Consider the following 20,346-nt stretch of genomic DNA (forward strand, 5'->3'; position numbering starts at 1 on the left):
GACTCGTCACCCAGGCAAGGGCAGACACATACACAAGCCCCCACCGGTCTTGTAGCATCTCTCCTGGTGCGTCTGAGGGGTGTTGCCCCAGACCTTACTTTTATCCCCACTCACGGGGTCTCAGGTGTCAATCAGGTTGGGATGATGCAACCCATCAAACCTGCCCCCTCTGGTTGTCCCCTGAGGGGCTTCAATGAATAGAACAGTACTCAATACACAATCCTTCTCCAAGAGACAATAGCAGTAATCAGTGGTTCCGTTCCGCTTTTGTTAGGAGACATTCCACTTTTGCGTATCTCTGCGTTGTCTCTCTCTCATTAACTGACATGAGCTGTTTATCAATAACAACTATCTTTTGCTGTTATCTCATTTCCTTGGTATCAAACCTGAAATAGTAGCGATTTTGCGATTCTCAAAGGGGGGGGTGACTTTGCATCCTTCTGCCCATGAGAGTTGCTCCTCATTCGTAACAGTAGTAACATTCAGTTGTAAAAAGAACAATCCCCATACACTAATCTCATGGTTCTATATAATGGATTTATTGATTAAATTCAGAAATTGACAACAATAAATTAATTCACCATTTGTTAAGGAGTAAGGCTGTCCTTCAGCAGATTATCTGAAACAAAGCTAATTTAAGTGAATGCACTATTAACAATTTTTCTCCTACTTATTAGATTCCAATTTGTTTTTAAGCACACATCTGACTTTGAGATCTATTGTGCTAGATAAATTAAAATGGCAGATATTGTGTATGTTTCAGACTGCCAAAATTATCATCATGAATGAAATTGTGCTTGATACATACAGTATAATTTCTCCCTATAATTAAGCTGCCCTTTGGTTGCTCATTTCATTTCTAATAATGTGCTTTTTGTATCTGAAGACCACTGTTTTCTAAATTATACCAATGACTACTACCATGTAAAACAAAAACACAAGAGATCCAGTTCAGGGTTGTGACAGTGACAATTCTTTTGAGTTCCTCCAGCAGATAGTTTTTTTTTAAAAACAAAATAAACTTTATTCATAATAAAAAAGGACTAAACCACACAAGGCCTTTTCATTTGTGACCAATGCATGAAATAGTGTTAACTTGTATTTTTATAACAAACAGCACCATTGCCACTCATGTGACCTCCCCCCCTCCCGAGGGTGAAACACATACAATATTTATATGGTTTTCCTCCCTGGCTCAGCCCCTCCCTGTCCAGTAGCAGAAGAAAGCTGGACTGTGAACTTTCCCCACCATTGCATTGGGTGCACCAAGCTTCAGTACGTCCCTCAGCACGTACTCCTGTAGCTTAGAATGTATCAGTCGAACAACAATTTTCAGGCAGACCACAGGGCGTCTTTCATGGAGTTGATGATCTTCCAGCAGACTTGATGTCCATTTCTGTGTCTCTCCCTGGAAACAGTTCATTCATCAGAGCAGACTGTTTCTTTATATCAAAGTAGGCTTCATTCATAATAAAACATTTACAATGCACTTAAGCAATGCATTTTCATTCACAGTCAATGTGTTAATAGTGTTGTATTACATTCCTTAAAACCAATAGGACTGTTGTCATTCATGGCTCCCTGGGGTGGTACACTACTACAATAACTGAGGGGCTTCCATACCCAACCCAGCCCCTTCCCATTTCGAGGTGGTAGAGTCCTGTACTATGGTCCTTCCCCACTGAATGTGCCAGTTGGCAGTATTCTTCTTTAAAAATCTCAAGGTGCTGGTCATCTTTTACCGAACTGATTATGAATCAGAAGCACTTGATGTCAGACTCTGTGTGTGCCCCTAGAAAAAGCCTGTAGATCAGAGATACAGATGTCCTCTGTCACACAACTGTGACCATGACACAGGACCCTGCATCTTTCTCCACACCCTCAAAACAAACTTCATTCATAATAAAATTATTTACAATAAACCATGCAATGCCTTACATTCGTAGCCAATGCTATCAGTACTGTTCTATTACATTCCCCAGGACCAATAGAACTGTTGCCATTCATGTAGCAATTGATGTCTGTCTCCTTGAGTCACTGAGATCACAGATCAGAGGCTTCTGTCACCACACTCTCCATGCTCCAGGTTCTTGTGTCTCTACAGCAGTTCATTTATGGGACTCAATGAGAAACAAAACCAAAAGTATTCATGCCTCGGTACGATCTAAACAAAATTTAGTATTTGTTTAAGATACTTTCTCTTACAGATAAACTTTTAACCCAAATTACATTACTGGCTGACTATTTTATTGCAGTTGGCAACAGTTTTAAGGTGCATTACAGCTACCTTCTGAACTGGAATGCCGGTCAGGATATTGAAATCTTGTATATTTATGTTTGTATCAAATTCTATAAAAAATAACCTGCATATAAAAGCAAGAATTATGTGATCTTTTCTGCAAAGTATTATTATTGTTAAATTGTATTTTATTCTTTAAAATTAACCATCCCCTCTCTTGATTACATCTTGGATACCTCACTGGGACATGCTGAACCATTTCTTGCTGATTACAATGCTCACACCTCCCATTCTAGTGTTTCTTCATTAAAAACAATATACTACTATATATTGCTTTCAAGGATTTTCTTTCCCTTCCTATTAAACACTTCAAAACATTTAGAACTTTCTTACTTTTGGTTATTATTTTTTTAAATATGTGATGCCCATGTGAGTATCCCCTCTTCCCTCCTCCAGTTCAACACATGAATGAACAACACAAGCAACCCACTGTCTATATCCCTTCCTTGACCTGTACCTACCATCCACACCTCCACATTCCAACTGCTATCATCACGATCTTCACCTCCCCCTGCCCCCACCTTCTACCAATTCCCCAGTCATCATGGACTCACCTTCACTACTGAGCAGGTGAGAAATGTTCTGGCAAAGCATTGGAATCAGATGTTGTGAACGTCATGGTCCTGAAGGAGTTTGTTAAGCCGCAGTGTGGAGCTCTCCAGCACATCTCTAATCCAAGTCTCAACCTGGAAAGGTCCCAACTGTGTGGAAAACATCATGTGTGGTACCAGTACCCAAGACGGGCCAACTGAAAGTCTTTAACGACTACCATCCAGTGGCCCTGAACTCACACATCATTAAGACCCTAGAGAGGCTGGTCCTGGCTCACCTCCAACCCTGGTCAGATCAGCCCTAGACCCTCTGCAGTTTGCCTACCAGGAGCACACTGGAGTCGACAATGCTCTCATGTAATTGCTGAACAGAGCCTACTCCCATTTGGATAAGCACTGTAAGAATCATGTTTTTTTTTGATTTCTGAAGTGCCTTCAATACCATACAGCTGTCATTGCTGGGGGGTGAAACTCCATTCAATGCAGTTTGGCACTTCCATTGTAACTGGATAATGAACTAACTGACTGGCAGACCACAGTTTGTGCGGCTTGTGTGTCAGGCATGGCCATAAGTAGCTCTGGGGCCCCACAGGGGACTGTATTGACTCCCTTCCTATTTCCCCTGTACACCATGGAGTTTAGATACAACACTGAGTTATCTGCAGAAATTCTCTGATCATTCAGCAATAGTTGGGTGTATAAAGGGAGGATGGGAGGATAAATACGGGGCCTTGGTGGAGGGCTTTGTCAAATGGTGCAAGCTGAATCATCTGCAACTCAACATCAGTAAGACAAAGGAGATGGTGACGGACTTTCAGAAGACTAAGCCTGAACTACTCCCTGTTACTGTTGACGATGAGGATGTTAATGAAGTGAGGACCTACAAGTACTTGGGGTGCACCTGGATGACAGACTTGAGTGGAGCACCAACACAGAGGCTGTGTTATAAGGAGGGCCAGAGTCGCCTCTACTTCCTGAGGAGACTGACGTTCTTTGAAGTAGGCAGGACTCTCCTTCACAAGTTCTACCTGTCTGTTGTCACCAGTACAATCTTCTGTATAGTGGTGTGCTGAGGTAATCAACTCGGGTGATGCCAACAAGCTCAATAAACTGATTAGAAAGGCCAGCCCTGTTATAGGACTGGACACACTGAAGGCTGAGGTAGAACTAAGGACCCTAGCAATTCTGGACAATGTTTCTCACCCACTGCATGCCTCCTTGGTTAAACAGAGGAGAACTTTTAGTACTAGACTAAGACAACTGCATTCCTCCAAAGAGCGCTATATTTTTGCCCTCAGCCATTAATGAGTTCACCTATAGCCAGGGAAGTGATGATCCCCTCCTCTGAGACTGTATGAGGTAACATGTTTTATTCTTTCTTACTTCTCTTCTAATATTTGTATATCTGTGCACTTATAATGCTCCTGTGACACTGTAATTTCCTTTGGGATCAATAAAGTATGTATGTATCTATCTTATCAAACCCAATACCAAAAAATTAGAGGTATCCACATTTTCTAATTCCATACCACAACATTTTAGCTTTTGTTGTTCTGCTGAAAATCGAACCTCCATTTAAATGCCTAATTTTCCACTTTAACTATTGCCACTTGAAATTTCAGTATAGTTGGCCCTCTGTATCTGCGAGGGATTGGTTCCGGGACCTTTCGCGGATACCAAAATTCGCGATGCTCAAGTCCCTTATTCAACGAGTCTCAATGCAGTGGATCTTAGGACCCAGCAGAACCCCATACCTTATTTAACCTGTCGCAGTGCGGAGGACATTAGGACCCAGCGGCAGAGATCTGAATCTGCAGTGTTTCTGTTCACGAAAATAATCACGATAACGATTGAAAATAAAGTGAAAATAATAAAGTGATCGGAAAGAGGTGAAATGCCATCGGTCTTTGGAAAAGCGTTAGGCTATGTCGGTCAACGATCGGAACAATTTTAAAGGATAAAGTGAGAAAGGCTCTGCCCAGGTGAAAGCTACAATTATTATAAAGCAACGCAGTGGTTTAATTACTGGGTTTAGGGGTTTTGGGTTTTTGATTCTCCACATCAACCTGGAGAGCGCACTCGGGAGCGATATGTCACTAGATTCAACTTGGGAACTTCCAAGCTGAAACTTATGTTCTTAAGTGTTTTATATGCATAGAAAGGTAAAATAAATACTATATACGCAGGCAAACATTTGACTAACTGACGCTAAACAATACCGAATGTACCTGTTCCGACTTACTTAGTAAGAGAACTTACGAATTTTTCGATCCTGATCCACAATAACCCATGCACATCCTCCCATATACTTCAAATCATCTCTATATTACTTATAATACCTAATATAATGTAAATGCTATGTAAAATAGTTGTTATACTGCATTGTTTAGGGAATAATGGCAACAAAAAAAAGTCTGTACATGCTCGAACAACAAGTGCTGGAAGAGCACTTCCGGGTTTTTGCAATTCGCGGTTGGTTGAATTCATGCATGCGTAATTCGCAGATAAGGAGGGCCGACTGTATTATAAATTCCACATTTCCACCCCTTTTCCAGATAGCTCTGTCATCCTCAAATAATGAAACTCCAATACTACTATTAGAAAGTATACATAATTTATCATTATAATAATAATAGACTAACAACACTTCTCTGAGTTCCATTTCCCAGTTTACTTGACATAGATTTCCCTACTTGCACCATGATAGATCTACCATTAAAAAATTCTTTTATCCAATTTAGCATTCAACCTCTTAATTCCTTATTCATATAATTTGACGATCAAACCTTTCCACATCATATGATATGCTTTCTCCACATCAAGAGAGACTGCTACTATGCTTTCTCTGTTCAACTGAGTCCTGCTACCTCATGTTCTTGACATCAAACTGAATCCAAAGTTCCTTTTCCTCCCTTAAACCCACACTGATATTTAAAAATACCCCTTCTTGTTTCAATGTAATATGTCAATCTCTTATTAATTATTTTTCTATGGTTTTATATAAATGTGAGATTAATGCTGTTGGTCTATAACTTGCTGGATTGTTAAGATTTTTGCCTGCTTTATGCATTGGAAATTTGATTGTTTCTATCTATGCTTTAGTAAGTTTTCCTTTCTCCCCATACATGATTAAATAACTTCCCTCCTTTTCTCACTCAAATTAGGTAACTGATCCTTCCCAGGGAATGTTTCCTTTGCCTTTCTAAGAACACTATTCAATTCTGTCATGGTGAACATCACATTTAGTGTACCCTCAAAATTTCCATCCATCTGTAATGCTTCCAAGTTCTCTAATGTTTCCTTTATTACTCCTATTGTCAGAACGGTGTATTTTAACAAAAAGTATACATCAGCATTTCTGTTTTCTCTACATTCGATACTACAACTCTCTCCCCATCACATAACACTGGGTATCCAATTTCCCATTCATTATGTTTATCATCTTGCAAACACCAACACCTTCAATTGGTGTTTGAATTCATACCAAATCATAAAACCTTCATCTTTTCAATTATTTTCTTTACTGTTGCTTGCAAATTTTTGACAATTGTGTGTCCTCTTTAACATTCTAACTGCTCTAATATGAAGCCTTACTGCTTCCCCACATTCTTTTGACCACCATGATACCATTTTCTTTCTAGTTCTATTCCATTCTTTGGTATGCTTTTTGCTGTTGCTGTCATTATCCCTTCTACAATCTGTCACATAAAAGATCCACATCCTGATTGACTTCAATATTCTGTAATTGCTGATCACTTATTTTTTTTTAAATTTCCCCAATCAGCCTTTCAATTAGCCACCGTTCCAGCACATTTTCCTGATCTATCACTATTTCAATCCCTAATCTGCACAACACAGGGTAATGATCACGAGCTTCTGTTGTTTCTTTCAAAACCTCCCATGAACACTTTCCTGCCGAAGGTGCCATAAACTAATATTAAATCAATTGCTGTTTCAGAGCCCACATGAAAGTTTACTCTTGTCCCAATTTCATTATTTACACAGAACATTAATTAATGTCATCACACTACCCCCACAACCAGTGTGTATTAAAATCCCCACACCATACTGTATTTTCCTGTGTACCAATTTGCTCTATTAAAACTATTTCTAACTTTTTTGCAAGGATTATAGACATTAATGATTTTAATTCTTACCTTCCTTTGTTCATACTTCGATTACTATGCACTCTGGTTCTTCTCCTTTCTTTAGTTCTCTATATTGTAAACCCCTTTTAACAGAAGTCATACACCTCTTCCATTTTACTCTATGATTTCTTACGCTATCATAAATATTAATTACAAAATTTAGCGTTGGGTTAAGCTATGTTTCTTGCACAAATATTACATCCAGTTTATCAGCAAAATCCCTCAAATAATTCTTAAATCCCTGTCCATTAGCCATTAAACTTCTAGAATTCCACTGAAAAATGAACAGGCTTAGTAATCGTTGACTTGTAGATAAACCTCAAGACTTGGATCATTCCGATCCAGTTCTACTTGCACTTGCTCCCATGATAGTTCTCTCGTATTTTAAAACCTCACTGCTGCCTTCACTATCATTTTTATCTTCTCTGTTTTAGTTTTTTTTTGCCTGCTCACAACAATTAATAACGTATGCTATGAATAAAACTAACTTATCTGCAGTAAATTTATCTTCCATTGCCTTTTTCTAATTTTACTCCCCCGACCATAGGCTGTAACTAAAGTTCATCTTGTCTGCACTGCTCAATTGAACATCTACCTCACCTCTGCCTTCCTTCCTTTACACACCGCCGCTACATGGCAATTTTTCTGACATTTGTAACATCTAAGTGGTGGTGGAGCATAGGCTCTGACACTCAAGCACATGAATCGCGCTACCACTCTTTCCTCCATTCCTCACTGGTTTCAATCTCTTCCTTATCTATTTGATATTTCCGTTATCACCCGTTTAACACAATTTCCACCACTAGCACGCTCTTTTCTATAACCTCTCTTTTGCCAATTGCTTTGCCCCTCTGCTCTGAAATCTTAGGAACAACCACCAGCGCTCCGTCACGCAGAATCTTTGCAAACGTTCAGATTACTGTGCTAGTCAGTGCATTTCCTTCACTCCCTTGCTTAACTTCACAAACTCCTATTACCTTTCTGCTGTTCTCTACCGTCACCGCCACCTTTCCACCTGCCTGCACTCGCTGCCGGGCGGACTCAGTCCCGGCTCGGACGATGCCCCCGTCCTCTCCTCCCCGCCAGGCGGCCATTCTCCTCCAGCCCCGCTCCGCGGCCGAACCGCCTTCCACCGGCGACGGCGCGCTACTCGCTTGTGATTGGTCAGCTGGGTGGTCACGCGGGGGAGAAGAGCCAGTGATTCGCCGTCGGGAGATTGTTGTTGACGGCGTCGGGCTTTGGGCCGGTACTAAGCGGGGCTGCTGTGGGTGGTAGTCGGGTTGTAATGGCGGAGGGCTGGTCGGAAAGTGGCGCACGGCGGAGGCGGGCCCTTTGCAGGTGAGGAGCGGGGGGTCGCAAACTTTCCGCGATGAGGGGAACTCTCGCTCCGCGCCCGCTGGAGCGGCCGTTGGGGCTCCCGTGCGCGCGACGGGCGGGGGTCTGGAGCTCGCGCTGGTTCCGGGTCCGCCGCGTGCTTCGGGCGGGAGGGGTCGCCCACCGCCCCTTGAAAGGGGGGCCCCCGAGTCTTATCGGCTGCTAATTGCATTGATCAGTGCGATACCCTCTCTCTCGGACTCGTAAGCGGCAATAGAGTTCCTCCAGCATCTCACCGAGCTTGCTGTGCCGTCCAAGAACTTCATTAACGTCCTACCTCCACCTTCCCCCAGTCCCTCGAGTCCACTACTACCGATCCGCTATTTATTACATGATTGCATCGCGTTAATAGAAATAATTTAAAAATAGCGCTTTACTGTTACAGGTAAAGTGTTTGTAGGCAAAGTTGTAAGAGCCTTGACGATGTAGACTAGGACATCGCTGATTTCAATGAATCCAGTGGCTTTACTTCCTGTGTTCTTGGCTGGAGAATTTCAGCGTATCACCTCCAAGTGCTAAGTAGCTTTTCCTTAGCGAACTGAACGGCTTGCTCTCTATTTTGAGACTAGCCCCCAGTTCTAAACTTATATGTATTTTTCAGCCAGCTTAACTATTTTGTGGCGTTTAAGGGTATTAACGAATTATGTCTTTATTCAAAAGGGACATCAGGGATAACGTAGGTGAATTGGTCTAAGTACAATGGTAGGGGAAATCATTGTTGGGGTATGGCGGAAGAGAGGAGGGGAGAATTAGGAATAAGACTAATTTACACCTGTAAAGGCAGAGTTATTGATCAGCAGAGATTTGTTGGTGAGTGATCTTGTTTGACTAGTTTTGATTAAGAGTAACTAAATTGTATTACTGTATTGTTTATGTGAACTCCAGTAAGATCTTTTACCAAGTTCTCTGTTGAATACTGGCCCAAAAGAGCTACCTTTGTGAGTTCTATTTCTTATATATGTTAATGATTTGGATGTAAATGTAGAAGATGTGATTAATAAGTTTGCAGATGACATGAAATTTGGTGGAGTTAATGGGGGAAAATAGAATTTAATCCTAAACTTGTTTTTGAGGGGTGTAGTAGAGGCACATGTCACATGACACATCATGTTAGGGTCATTGGGAAGCATTGAATGTAGGGACCTTTACACTACTGGCTATAATACTGGAATGTATGAAGTTTTTTTGAACTGTTTATTTCTTTGTATATATTTTAGTTGTGAATAAAGTATATTTTTGAATAAATAATTGTGGAAGTGTAAATGTCCTAGTACTGTTAAAGGTAGGTTAAAGAATTACAAGTTAAAGAATTCTTGTCTTAATTGGCATAGAATACAATTGCAGTAAGGATTTAATATCCCACTTTATAAAACATTTTAGGCCACAGGTGGAATATTGTGTGCCATTCCTGTTGTCACACTATAGGGAAGATGTTATTGTACTGAAGAAAGTGCAATGGAGAATCATCAGGATGTTATCTGAAATGGAATGCTGCATTTTTGAGGAAAGAATCAAGTAGGCTGGGGTTTCTTTTCCTTGGAGCAGAAGAGACTGAGTGGACAGCTGATGGATGGGAACAAGCTAATTTTGCCATGCTAATAGACTGGAGGAAGGGTGGGGGTTTCAGGTGGTGTGATCAGATGATCTTTTATCACCCTGTACGTAATTGTAATCTGGCACACACTGCCTGAGAATTTGTTAAAGGTAGCTTTTCTCACATGCAAATAACATCTGGAAAAACTTCCGGTATATAACCAAGGTATATTAGGCTGCAAGCTAAATGCTGGTAAATGAAAATAATTATAGCTCAACTTGATGGACTGAAGGATCAGCTTCTGTGTTTAATGACTTTAAAATCCTTAAGTTTTCTGAACTTCAGAAAATTGTGAATGTCTACTGTAATCTTTGTGGCAGATCCAGCATCTTGTATACTTCAGCTGTTCATTCTCCTTGTTCAGTTGCAGGAGCAACTTGTGTTCTTAACTTTCTGTTGCATTTGCATGTTAGCTTTCTGTGACTCGTTTACTCTGGTACCCATTTCGTTCAACATTTCCCAAATTCTCTAATTTAAAAAAATCCGTTTGCTTTTCCTCCTCTAGTGGATATATTGTTTGATATTGTACTCCTTTTGCCTTGTTATACAGCCTGCCCATATATTAGACTTCTGTAATTTGCAAGCTTCTAACATCGGGATAACGGGTAGATGGTTTTTTTTTGCTTTCACCTTTTTAAATTACTGGGTGCCACACCTGCCATTCCTTCAGCAGAATTCATTTGGAAATGCATGGAATTTTTGAGGATAAAACTTAGATCCATTATCTCTATAGTCTCTTCGGTCAAAACTCACCTCTGCAGATCATTGATATTTATTGATTTTTCAGTCTCATTCACCTCTTTAATTGTTGTTCCTCATTTGCTTTGACTCCTTGGTTCTGCAGTATTTTGGCGATTTTTAGAATGTAGTTGCTAATCCTTATTACCCCACCGTTGCACTACACACAGTGTATGTAGATTAAGGTTTAGTCCACTTGCTGTATTGCCCCTGTAACCTATACTTCTGATGTCCTCATACTTTGGGTACATCACTGGACTGGTAAACATTTACAGTGTTTTCGACCTCTAACTCCATTCAAACTAATTAATTGTACTGAACCTAGATCCATTAATCAATGTGCTGATGTCATTGTTTATAAACAGTCCTAGCCATTTTGGCCTGTCCTTTCTGAATGTCAGATTCTTTTTGAATGTTTGGTTCTTACCTTGCAGCCATGCTTTTGTAATGGATGAATGGGTGCAAATTTGCAGCTATGTTGGGTCTGCTTTGCAGAAGTATATTGTGTATGGCATGTAAGTTGACAATATAAAATCGGAGGAATTAATGGCTATTAGACTTTAACATTGTATTATGTTTCAACCATTTAGTAGCTTTTAATGATATTTTGAAAGCCCCAAACTAATCTTATTGTAACAGTTCTGTGTCTGATTTAATCAGTCATGGCTAGTAAGTCCTATGAGTGCAGATGAGGCCATCCTGTGCATGCGCTATTTTATTGGCATAGAGCAATGTTTCCCACCTTTTTAGACCAATGTACCCCCCCCCCCCCGAGCACTTCGGTACTTGCTGATTCTCTTCACCCCACCCCCTCCAAAGCACCTTCATGCTTGCCAATACCCCTCTTAGGCACAATATACTTTATGGTGTCCCAATTGTGTAAAAGCACGTCTACTGTATGCTAACATGAGAAAAATGATTCTGCTTTATATTTTTGTCTAAACCTAGTGTACACAGTACCTGTGTGCTGTACAGCAGCTTCAACATCATTGTGATCGAGCTTGATTGTTTTTGATATTTTTTTGCAAGCTCTCTTCCTGTTCTTCTACCCTGCAAAGAAATGGTTTAGTTACCCAGTCTGGAATTTCCATGTTACGCAACTCCTTGAATTGATTTTGAAAGTCCTTCAGTAACTGCAGGTGTAAGCAGTACTCTTGCAAAGCACCATCTGTGAAAGAGAGTGCTATATTTTCTGTGCAGGAAAACTGAAAGCATTCATCTCCCAATGCTTTGCTTGTGTATTTACAATTTTCCAATTTAAAAGTGGACACTGCACTTTTTGCCTGGATTAAATTGAAATTCTCACCCTGCATTTTCATATTTAGAATGCTCATTTTGTCATACAGATCGGCTCAACGTGCCACACTTCTATGTAGAAGTTCAGTTTTGTTTCCCAAGATCTTGTCAAGCGAAAATTAAACTACAGTGTCAAAAGCTCAAAGAATTGTTTTAGCAGCACCCTTTTGACAGCCAATGCTCTTCAACGTGAAGAAGCAAGCTTCAAACTCTTCATCGTTATCTTGGCATAACTGGTGAAATATTCTATTTAATGGGTGAGCTTTAATTTTGTTGATAGCAATGCCTTGTATAGGACAGTTGACTCATTCAGTTGTATCCCAAATTCTGTTTTTTGTAGCTATGTGCATAATTGATACTCAATGTCTTCATTCATTTTGTCAATATGATGAGCTACACAGTTGTGACTCAGGAATTGATTTTTAAAATACTGTACTGGTATCCATTTTGAGAACAGCAGTGAGCACTACTGATACAGCAGGCATTGGTAATCTCCCACCAATTGTATGAGATTTTCCACACTTTGCTATCGTCTTGAAAATGTTATAAGAAACAATAAGGCCACTATCAAGGTCATTTTTTACTTTCTTGGCAAATGACTGTTGTGTGCAATGTTTTTCAAATGCATCTTTCATCTTCTGGAACTGAGTAATACCATAAGTAGCCTTTTCAGGGTGTGTTCCTGCAATCTTGATGGTTTCATGGCTTCATTACACAGTACAGTAAGACACATGGGCATTGCTGTTCTGATGGGAATGGAATAAAACCATACTCTGGTATGTAACATTGTATTGACACACTTTCTGTAGTTTTCATTTCTTTGCAAGATTAGAATTCAGTTGAGAGGGTATTCTTGACTTGCCAACTGTTAAATTACATGAACTTGCTCCATGCTGAGGGTCAGAGGGAACTGGTTACTGATTTTATGCATGCCCAATAATGTCCAGTTAGTTGGTAAGGTCAGATAAGATTGCCGAGTTTCAGATGTGTTGTTTCAATGAGTGCTCACTGCCTGTAGATCTCTGCTTCTCGCTGTATTTTGGTGCCTCATTCTTTTTTTTGTTTTGAAAGTGCCTGCTCTACTAACAGTTAGTCAAATCTCATGCCACTTACTGCCCCCCAACCCAGAATCTTGAATTCTGTTTTTTCGGTTCTTAGTGGCAAATACAGAATGTTGCTGCATAGTGTGTTGTGTGTATTTATGCATTAACTTCTAATATATTTAAGGATGCCTAGTCCCTCCTGAATATTCCAGCAATTTCTTTCACAAAATATTGTAATCTCTCATCACTTAAAGGCTACTCTACTTTTTTGCTTATTCTGCTAAAGTGGATGACTTTTCTCCACATTGCATTTCATCTGCCATTATAAGTTCACTTAACATATCTGTATGTCTTAAAAGTTTTTCCACTTTGTGTTGCAACCTGGACTGTTAGTGAGCATTGTAAATTTGGCAAACTTGATGCAATGCATTGTATTTCTTTATCGAAACTTTCTTTTCTTTCATTCCCTTGATTTATTAATGCTAATTTATTTGAGGTCCTCATCCACTCAATCTGTTACACTCTGCTTCCAAAAGGATTTGTTTCTTTTCTGAAGACAGTGGGAAGGGGGTGAGATTGTTTGCCATTTAATTTCTGCCCTGAGGTTCATACTAATTTCTGCATCTTTATCATAAAGATGATACTGTGGTGTTTATTTCCTGCCAGCTTACTCCTGTGCATTTAGTTACCTGCTAATGCTTTGGTCATTTTTCTTAATTCTGTAATCTTCCCTGTCTTTTGGCTTTTTGGTAATATTTTGCATCTTTTCTTTTGATCTGATGATAAATAGCCGTTACTGGGTTATTGTTTTTCTTTTGCTTTTTATGGCAACTGGCCCAGATGGTGTACCTGGCTGAGTACTGAAGACTTCTGTTAAATCAACTGGCTGCAGTGTTATAGAAACATAGAAAATAGGTGCAGGAGTAGGCCATTCGGCCCTTTGAGCTTGCACCGCCATTCAGTATGATCATGGCTGATTGTCCAACTCAGAACAATGTACCTGCTTTCTCTCCATACCCCCTCATCCCTTTAGCCACAAGGGCCATATCTAACTTCCTCTTAAATATAGCCAATGAACCGGCCTCAACTGTTTCCTGTGGCAGAGAATTCCACAGATTCACCACTCTCTGTGTGAAGAAGTTTTTCCTCATCTCGGTCCTAAAAGGCTTCCCCTTTATCCTTAAACTGTGACCCCTCGTTCTGGACTTCCCCAACATCGGAAACACTCTTTCTGCATCTAGCCCAGGCATGGGCAAACTACGGCCCGGGGGCCATATGCGGCCCGTTAAGCTTTTTAATCCGGCCCGCAGAACTTGATGAAATTATATTAATAAACCTTGTTAACGCTTTTCCCCCGCAATTCTGGCGTTTTCCCAATAGATGACGCACTCTATATACATTGACCTTTGTTGAGGTGCAGCGTATTACTCCACATTTGCGCTTTACTCTTTGTTCGGCTCGACCTGTTTGTGTGAACAGGCGTTCAGCGTCATGAACGTCAACAAAGCCAGCCACAGATCCAAGTTAACTGACCAACACCTCAGATCCATCCTGAGAATCGCCACAACAAAACTAAATCCAGACTTTGATGCGCTGGCTAAAAAGGGAGACCAACAACACTGTTCCCACTGAAATTAAAAATGTTTCTTCGTTGTGTTATGTAAAAAATACATTTGAAAATATTTTTTTCAATAAGCCTTACATGTTACATGTCATTTCTGTTAAGTGATGGACATGAGTAGTGCGCAAGTGCACGTACGTTCTCAAAATAAAAAATGTGCTCCAGATCAAATAACGCGCTCCGCATACTGGTGCGCTGTCACTGTTCTGTCCTTGTGCTGGTTATTGTTGAGTTTTGGCACAGGGGACAATTGAATAAGAAGGAGCAGGACAAGTAGACCTGCATCTCCTACCATTTTTGAAATAAAGACAGTCAGGAGGAGAGTGATGATGATAATATCTTGAAGGATAACAGAATTTTCAGTGCTTTAAAATAATAACTGTTACTATTTAAAAAAACTGTATTATATTCATTTAATTTTCAGTGTTATAAAAGTCATTTCAATAAATAGCTAAATACCATGGGACTTCAAAGACAGATATTTTGTTGTAATGCATTTGTTCATTTTCAATTGAAATTAAAGCACATGTTTTCTACATATCCCATGATATTTTATTTTCTCTTATGAGGTGTATTACCAAAACACTCCGTCCATCTGCTCCTGGTCCGGCCCCCCTGTCAAATTTTAGAACCCTTTGTGGCCCACAAGTCAAAAAGTTTGCCCACCCCTGATCTAGCCTGTCCAATCCCTTTAGGATTTTATACGTTTCAATAAGATCCCCCCTCAATCTTCTAAATTCCAGTGAGTATAAGCCTAGTTGATCCAGTCTTTCTTCATATGAAAGTTCTGCCATCCCAGGAATCAATCTGATGAACTTTCTCTGTACTCGCTCTATGGCAAGAATGTCTTTCCTCAGATTAGGGGACCAAAACTGCACCCAATGTTATAGGTGCAGTCTCACCAAGGCCTTGTACAACTGCAGTAGAACCTCCCTGCTCCTGTACTCAAATCCTTTTGCTATGAATGCCAACATACCATTTGCCTTTTTCACTGCCTGCTGTACCTGCATGCCCAGCTTCAATGACTGGTGTACAATGACACCCAGGTCTCGTTGCATCTCCCCTTTTCCTAATCGGCCGCCATTCAGATAATCTGTTTTCCTGTTCTTGCAACCAAAGTGGATAACCTCACATTTATCCACATTAAATTGCATCTGCCATGAATTTGCCCACTCACCTAACCTATCCAAGTCACCCTGCATCCTCTTAGCATCCTCCTCACAGCTAACACCGCCGCCCAGCTTCGTATCATCCGCAAACTTGGAGATACTGCATTTAATTCCCTCGTCTAAATCATTAATATATATTGTTAACAACTGGGGTCCCAGCACTGAGCCTCTCAGTACCCCAGTAGTCACTGCCTGCCATTCTGAAAAGGTCCTGTTTACTCCCACTCTTTGCTTCCTGTCTGCCAAGCAATTCTCTATCCACATCAATACCGCACCCCCAATACTGTGTGCTTTAAGTTTGCACACTAATCTCCTGTGTGGGACCTTGTCAAAAGCCTTTTGAAAATCTAAATATACCACATCCACTGGCTCTCCCCTATCCACTCTACTAGTTACATCTTCAAAAAATTCTTTAAGATTCGTCAGACATGATTTTCCTTTCACAAATCCATGCTGACTTTGTCCGATGATTTCACCTGTTTTCAAATTTGCTATTATCACATCTTTGATAACCGACTCCAGCATTTTCCCCACCACTGATGTCAGACTCTTCAGTCTTTTGCTTTGGCAGTCTGAGGTACCCACCTGCTTTAAGAAGTCTTCAATCATACCTGTGCCTAAGAAGAACATGGCAGCCTGCCTCAGTGCCTATTGTCCAGTAGTACTTGTATCCATTGTGGTGAAATGCTTTGCGAGATTGGTTATGAAACATATTAACTCCTACCTGAGGAATGACTTAGGTCTGCTCCAATTGGCCTATCTTCACAACAGATGTGGTTTCATTTTATCTTCAGTCAGCTCTGCAACATCCGCACAATGAAGGTGCATACATCAGGATGCTCTTCATTGGCTGCAGTTCAGCATTCAACACTGTCATCCCATGGAAGCTAATTACTTAGCTTCAAGATGCAAATTTTAGTAACTCCCTGTGCAACTGGATCCTCTTTCCTCACCAGCCAATATGGATTGACAACTTCTCCACAATCACCATCAGCAGAGGTGCACCATGAGGCTATATGATCAGACCCTGCTCTACTCAGCTTTATACTTTTGACTGTAAGGGTAAGTAAAGCTCAAATGCCATATTTAAGTTTGCTGATGATGCCACTGTTGTTGGCCGAACCAAAGGTGGTGATAAATCAGCATAGAGGAGGGAGATTGAAAACCTGGTTGAATGGTGCCGTAACAACAACCTCTTATTCAATGTCAGCAAAACCAAAGATTATTGACTGCAGGAGGAAGAAGCCAGAGGTCCCTGAGCCAGTCCTTATTAGGGGATCAAAGGATCAAAGATTGAAGGTGAAGCTTTAAATCCCTCGATGTTGTGTTTGTCCTGGGACCAGCATGCAAGTGCCATCACTCCAAAGGCATGACAGCAAAGTTTGTGTAAATTCAGCTTGTCTTCAAAAACTTCTTTAGATGCATAGTGACTGCTTACATCACTGTTTGGCATGGAAAAATTAATGCACAGGAATGGGGTGGGGAAAAAGTGGATACAGCCTAGTCCATCATGGGGAAAGCCTTTCCCATCATTGAGCATATTTACATGGAGCACTGCCACAAAAAAGCACCATCTATCAAGGATCCTCATCATTCAGGCCATGCTCTCTTCTCACTTTTACCATTGGGCAGGAGGATCCTACACCATCAGTTTCCCTACATCAGACTTCTGAACCAGTGTGGATAACTTAACTCAGATTGGTGCTGAACTGACTCCACAAACTAGATACTCGCAGGGCTCTACAATTCATGTTCTCAGTATTTATTTACCTTTTTTATTTATTACTGGCACAATTTTACCTCTTTAAGTTGTTTATCGGTCTGTGTAGAGTTTTTAGTAAACTCTATTGCATTTCTTTTTGCAGACATTTACAGGAAAATAACCTCAAGGTGATATAGAGTAATCCATACTTTAGTTTGAACGCAGGATCAAGTTTCTCTAGATGTGTAAAAAGAAGAAAGTTAATGAATGGCCCTTTAACAGTTGAGGAGAAATGAAGCATGAAAGTTCATAGGATAGTTCAGCACAGAATAACCCTTTTGGCCCAGGATGTGCTGACTTTTTAAACACATTCCATATTCAATCTAACCCTTTCTTCCTTCCTTGCCCATATCCCTCCATTTGTCTTTCATCTGTGTGCCTGTCTGAGAGCACCTTGAATGTCCCTAATGTATCAGCCTCTGCCACTACCCTGGCAGGGCATTCCAGGTACTTACTACTAAAACAAAATTTACCTCTGACAGGTCCAAAAACTTTGAGACATTTGGACAGGTACATGGATGGAAAAGATCATAAGATTATGGGCCAAATGCTGACAAATAAGACTAGCTTGGGTGGGGCATCTTGGTCGGCATGCTCATTTGGACCGAAGGGTCGGGCACTTGATAAATCACCAGGATCTGATGGCTATATCCCAAAGTTTTAAGCAAGTGAGTAGTCATCTTCCGTAATTGTGCAAAGCCTAAACTTGTTCCTGTAGATTGAGAAATAACAAATATAACCACACTATATTTTAAATAAGTTGGGAAAGAGAAAATGGAATTGTAAGCTGGCTAGCATTACAACAAAGGGGAAGATGCTAGATTCATTTATTGAGGAAGTGGTAATGGTTCATTTAGCAATTACCGTAAATTTCAGACTATAAGCCGCTACTTTTTCCCCACGCTTTGAACACTGCGGCCTATACTACGGTGCGGCTAATGCATGTTTTTTTTTCATGCCGCCAAAAACATTTTGCCTCGTAACAGTAGACCAATAAAATTGATGAGTAGTTCACAGAGGTCCAATGAAATTGTACAATAAATCAAGCGCACTTTCACAATTAAATTATTGTAAATCAGTCATTTGTACTCACCCTCATCAACATGGAAAACACTCGAAGAAAAGCATATGATGCAGCTTTTAAGTTAAAGGCGATCAATCTGGCGGTTGAAGAAGGAAATCGAGCTGCTGCACATAATCTTGGCATAAATGAATCGATGGTGAGACGGTGGAGATGCCAGCGTGAAGAACTGAGTCAATGCAAAAAGACGACAAAAGCTTTCAGAGGTAATCATAGCAGATGGCCTGAACTTGAAAACTTTCTTGAAGACTAGGTTAACACACAGAGAGCAGGCGGCCGCGGTGTTTCCACCGTGCAGATCAGACTGAAGGCTAAAGCAATTGCCACCAAAATGAAAATCGAAGATTTTAGAGGTGGGCCATCATGGTGTTTTAGATTTATGAGACGAAAAGGCCTGTTCGTCAGGGTACGCACAACTCTGTGTCAGCAGCTCCCTCCCGACCACGAAGAAAAACTTGCTAACTTCCGCACATTCACTCCAACAAAGATAGCGGAGAATTCCATCGGGGCAGATGATATCATAAATATGGATGAAGTACCTTTGACGTTTGACCTGCCTCTCACTCGGACTGTTAATAAAAAAGGTGACTCGTCCATCACACTGAAAACAAGTGGCCATGAGAGAACGCATTTTACTTGTGTTCTGAGCTGCACAGCATCCGGACTAAAGCTTCCACCGATGGTGATTTTTTAAGCGGCTGACAATGAAAGTTCAGTGAAAGCTGCCATCAAGAGTACAAACTCAATTCCAGCTGTGATTCCTGGGGGCACCACGAAGTATTTGCAGCCACTGGACATCAGTGTGAACCGGGCATTTAAAGTGGCGCTGCGCGTTGAGTGGGAGGCTTGGATGACGAGCGGCGAGAAATCCTTTACCAAAACAGGACGCATGCGAAGAGCATCTTTAACTCAAGTCTGCCTGTGGATCCTAAATGCGTGGAGCCGTGTCACAACATCCACCATCACCAGCGGGTTTCGAAAGGCTGGACTGCTGCGTGATGAAGAGGACCGCGTGCGCTCAAGTGAGAGCGACAACGAAGAGACTGAAGTGACTGATGAGATCCTGAGGTTTTATTCAATTCGGACACTGAAGAAGAGGACTTTGATGGTTTTAGTGCGCAGGAGGAAGATGAAGAAGGCGATCAATAACTTTTCCTGGTAGGCTGCAGTATATATATATTTTTTACCAGTCGTTAGGAGATATAAAAATAAAAAAGATATTCAATAAAAAAGTATACGCAACGTAATTTGTGTGTTACTGATACGTATGTATATTTAAAAGTAGCTGTGTTACAGGCACTGTTCGAAAAAAAAGCATTTGCAATATATATTTGTTTATTTTACCATACAGATTTAATTAAAAGTTAAAAAATCCTCACGTGTAATATCTTTCTGTGTAAATATCTCATATTACAACGGACACCTGCGGCTTAAAATCCGGTGCGGCTTGTACAAGTACAAAATTGATTTTCTTTCTAAAATTAGAGCGTGCGGCTTTTAATCACGTGCGCTCTGTAGTCCGGAATCTACGGTAGTAATAGGATTGGGAGAGTTGGCATGAATCAGTGAAAAAGAAATGTTAGAATGAACTTCATTTACCTTAATTAAGATCATGGAGGAAATTAGAGCATATGAGATTGTGGCAATTAGAATGGTTAATAGTAAAATGG

General features: G+C 40.6%; 1 protein-coding gene across 3 annotated transcripts in view; it reads left to right on the top strand.

The window, feature by feature from the left end:
* Window positions 1-8,201: 8,201 nt before the first annotated feature.
* Window positions 8,202-20,346, top strand: part of LOC132381230 (probable E3 ubiquitin-protein ligase makorin-1) — a 39,345-nt gene continuing 27,200 nt past the window's right edge. For 2 of the 3 annotated variants that reach the window (XM_059950587.1, XM_059950586.1), the window contains exon 1: window positions 8,208-8,336. In XM_059950587.1, the coding sequence (XP_059806570.1) occupies window positions 8,284-8,336 (53 nt within the window). In that variant the 5' untranslated portion in view covers window positions 8,208-8,283. Of the gene's footprint in view, window positions 8,337-20,346 lie in introns of all 3 variants that reach the window. The other variant, XM_059950589.1, reaches the window with a different exon arrangement.

Source organism: Hypanus sabinus, chromosome 25, assembly GCF_030144855.1.
Source record: "Hypanus sabinus isolate sHypSab1 chromosome 25, sHypSab1.hap1, whole genome shotgun sequence".
NCBI classification, from domain to species: Eukaryota; Metazoa; Chordata; class Chondrichthyes; order Myliobatiformes; family Dasyatidae; genus Hypanus; species Hypanus sabinus.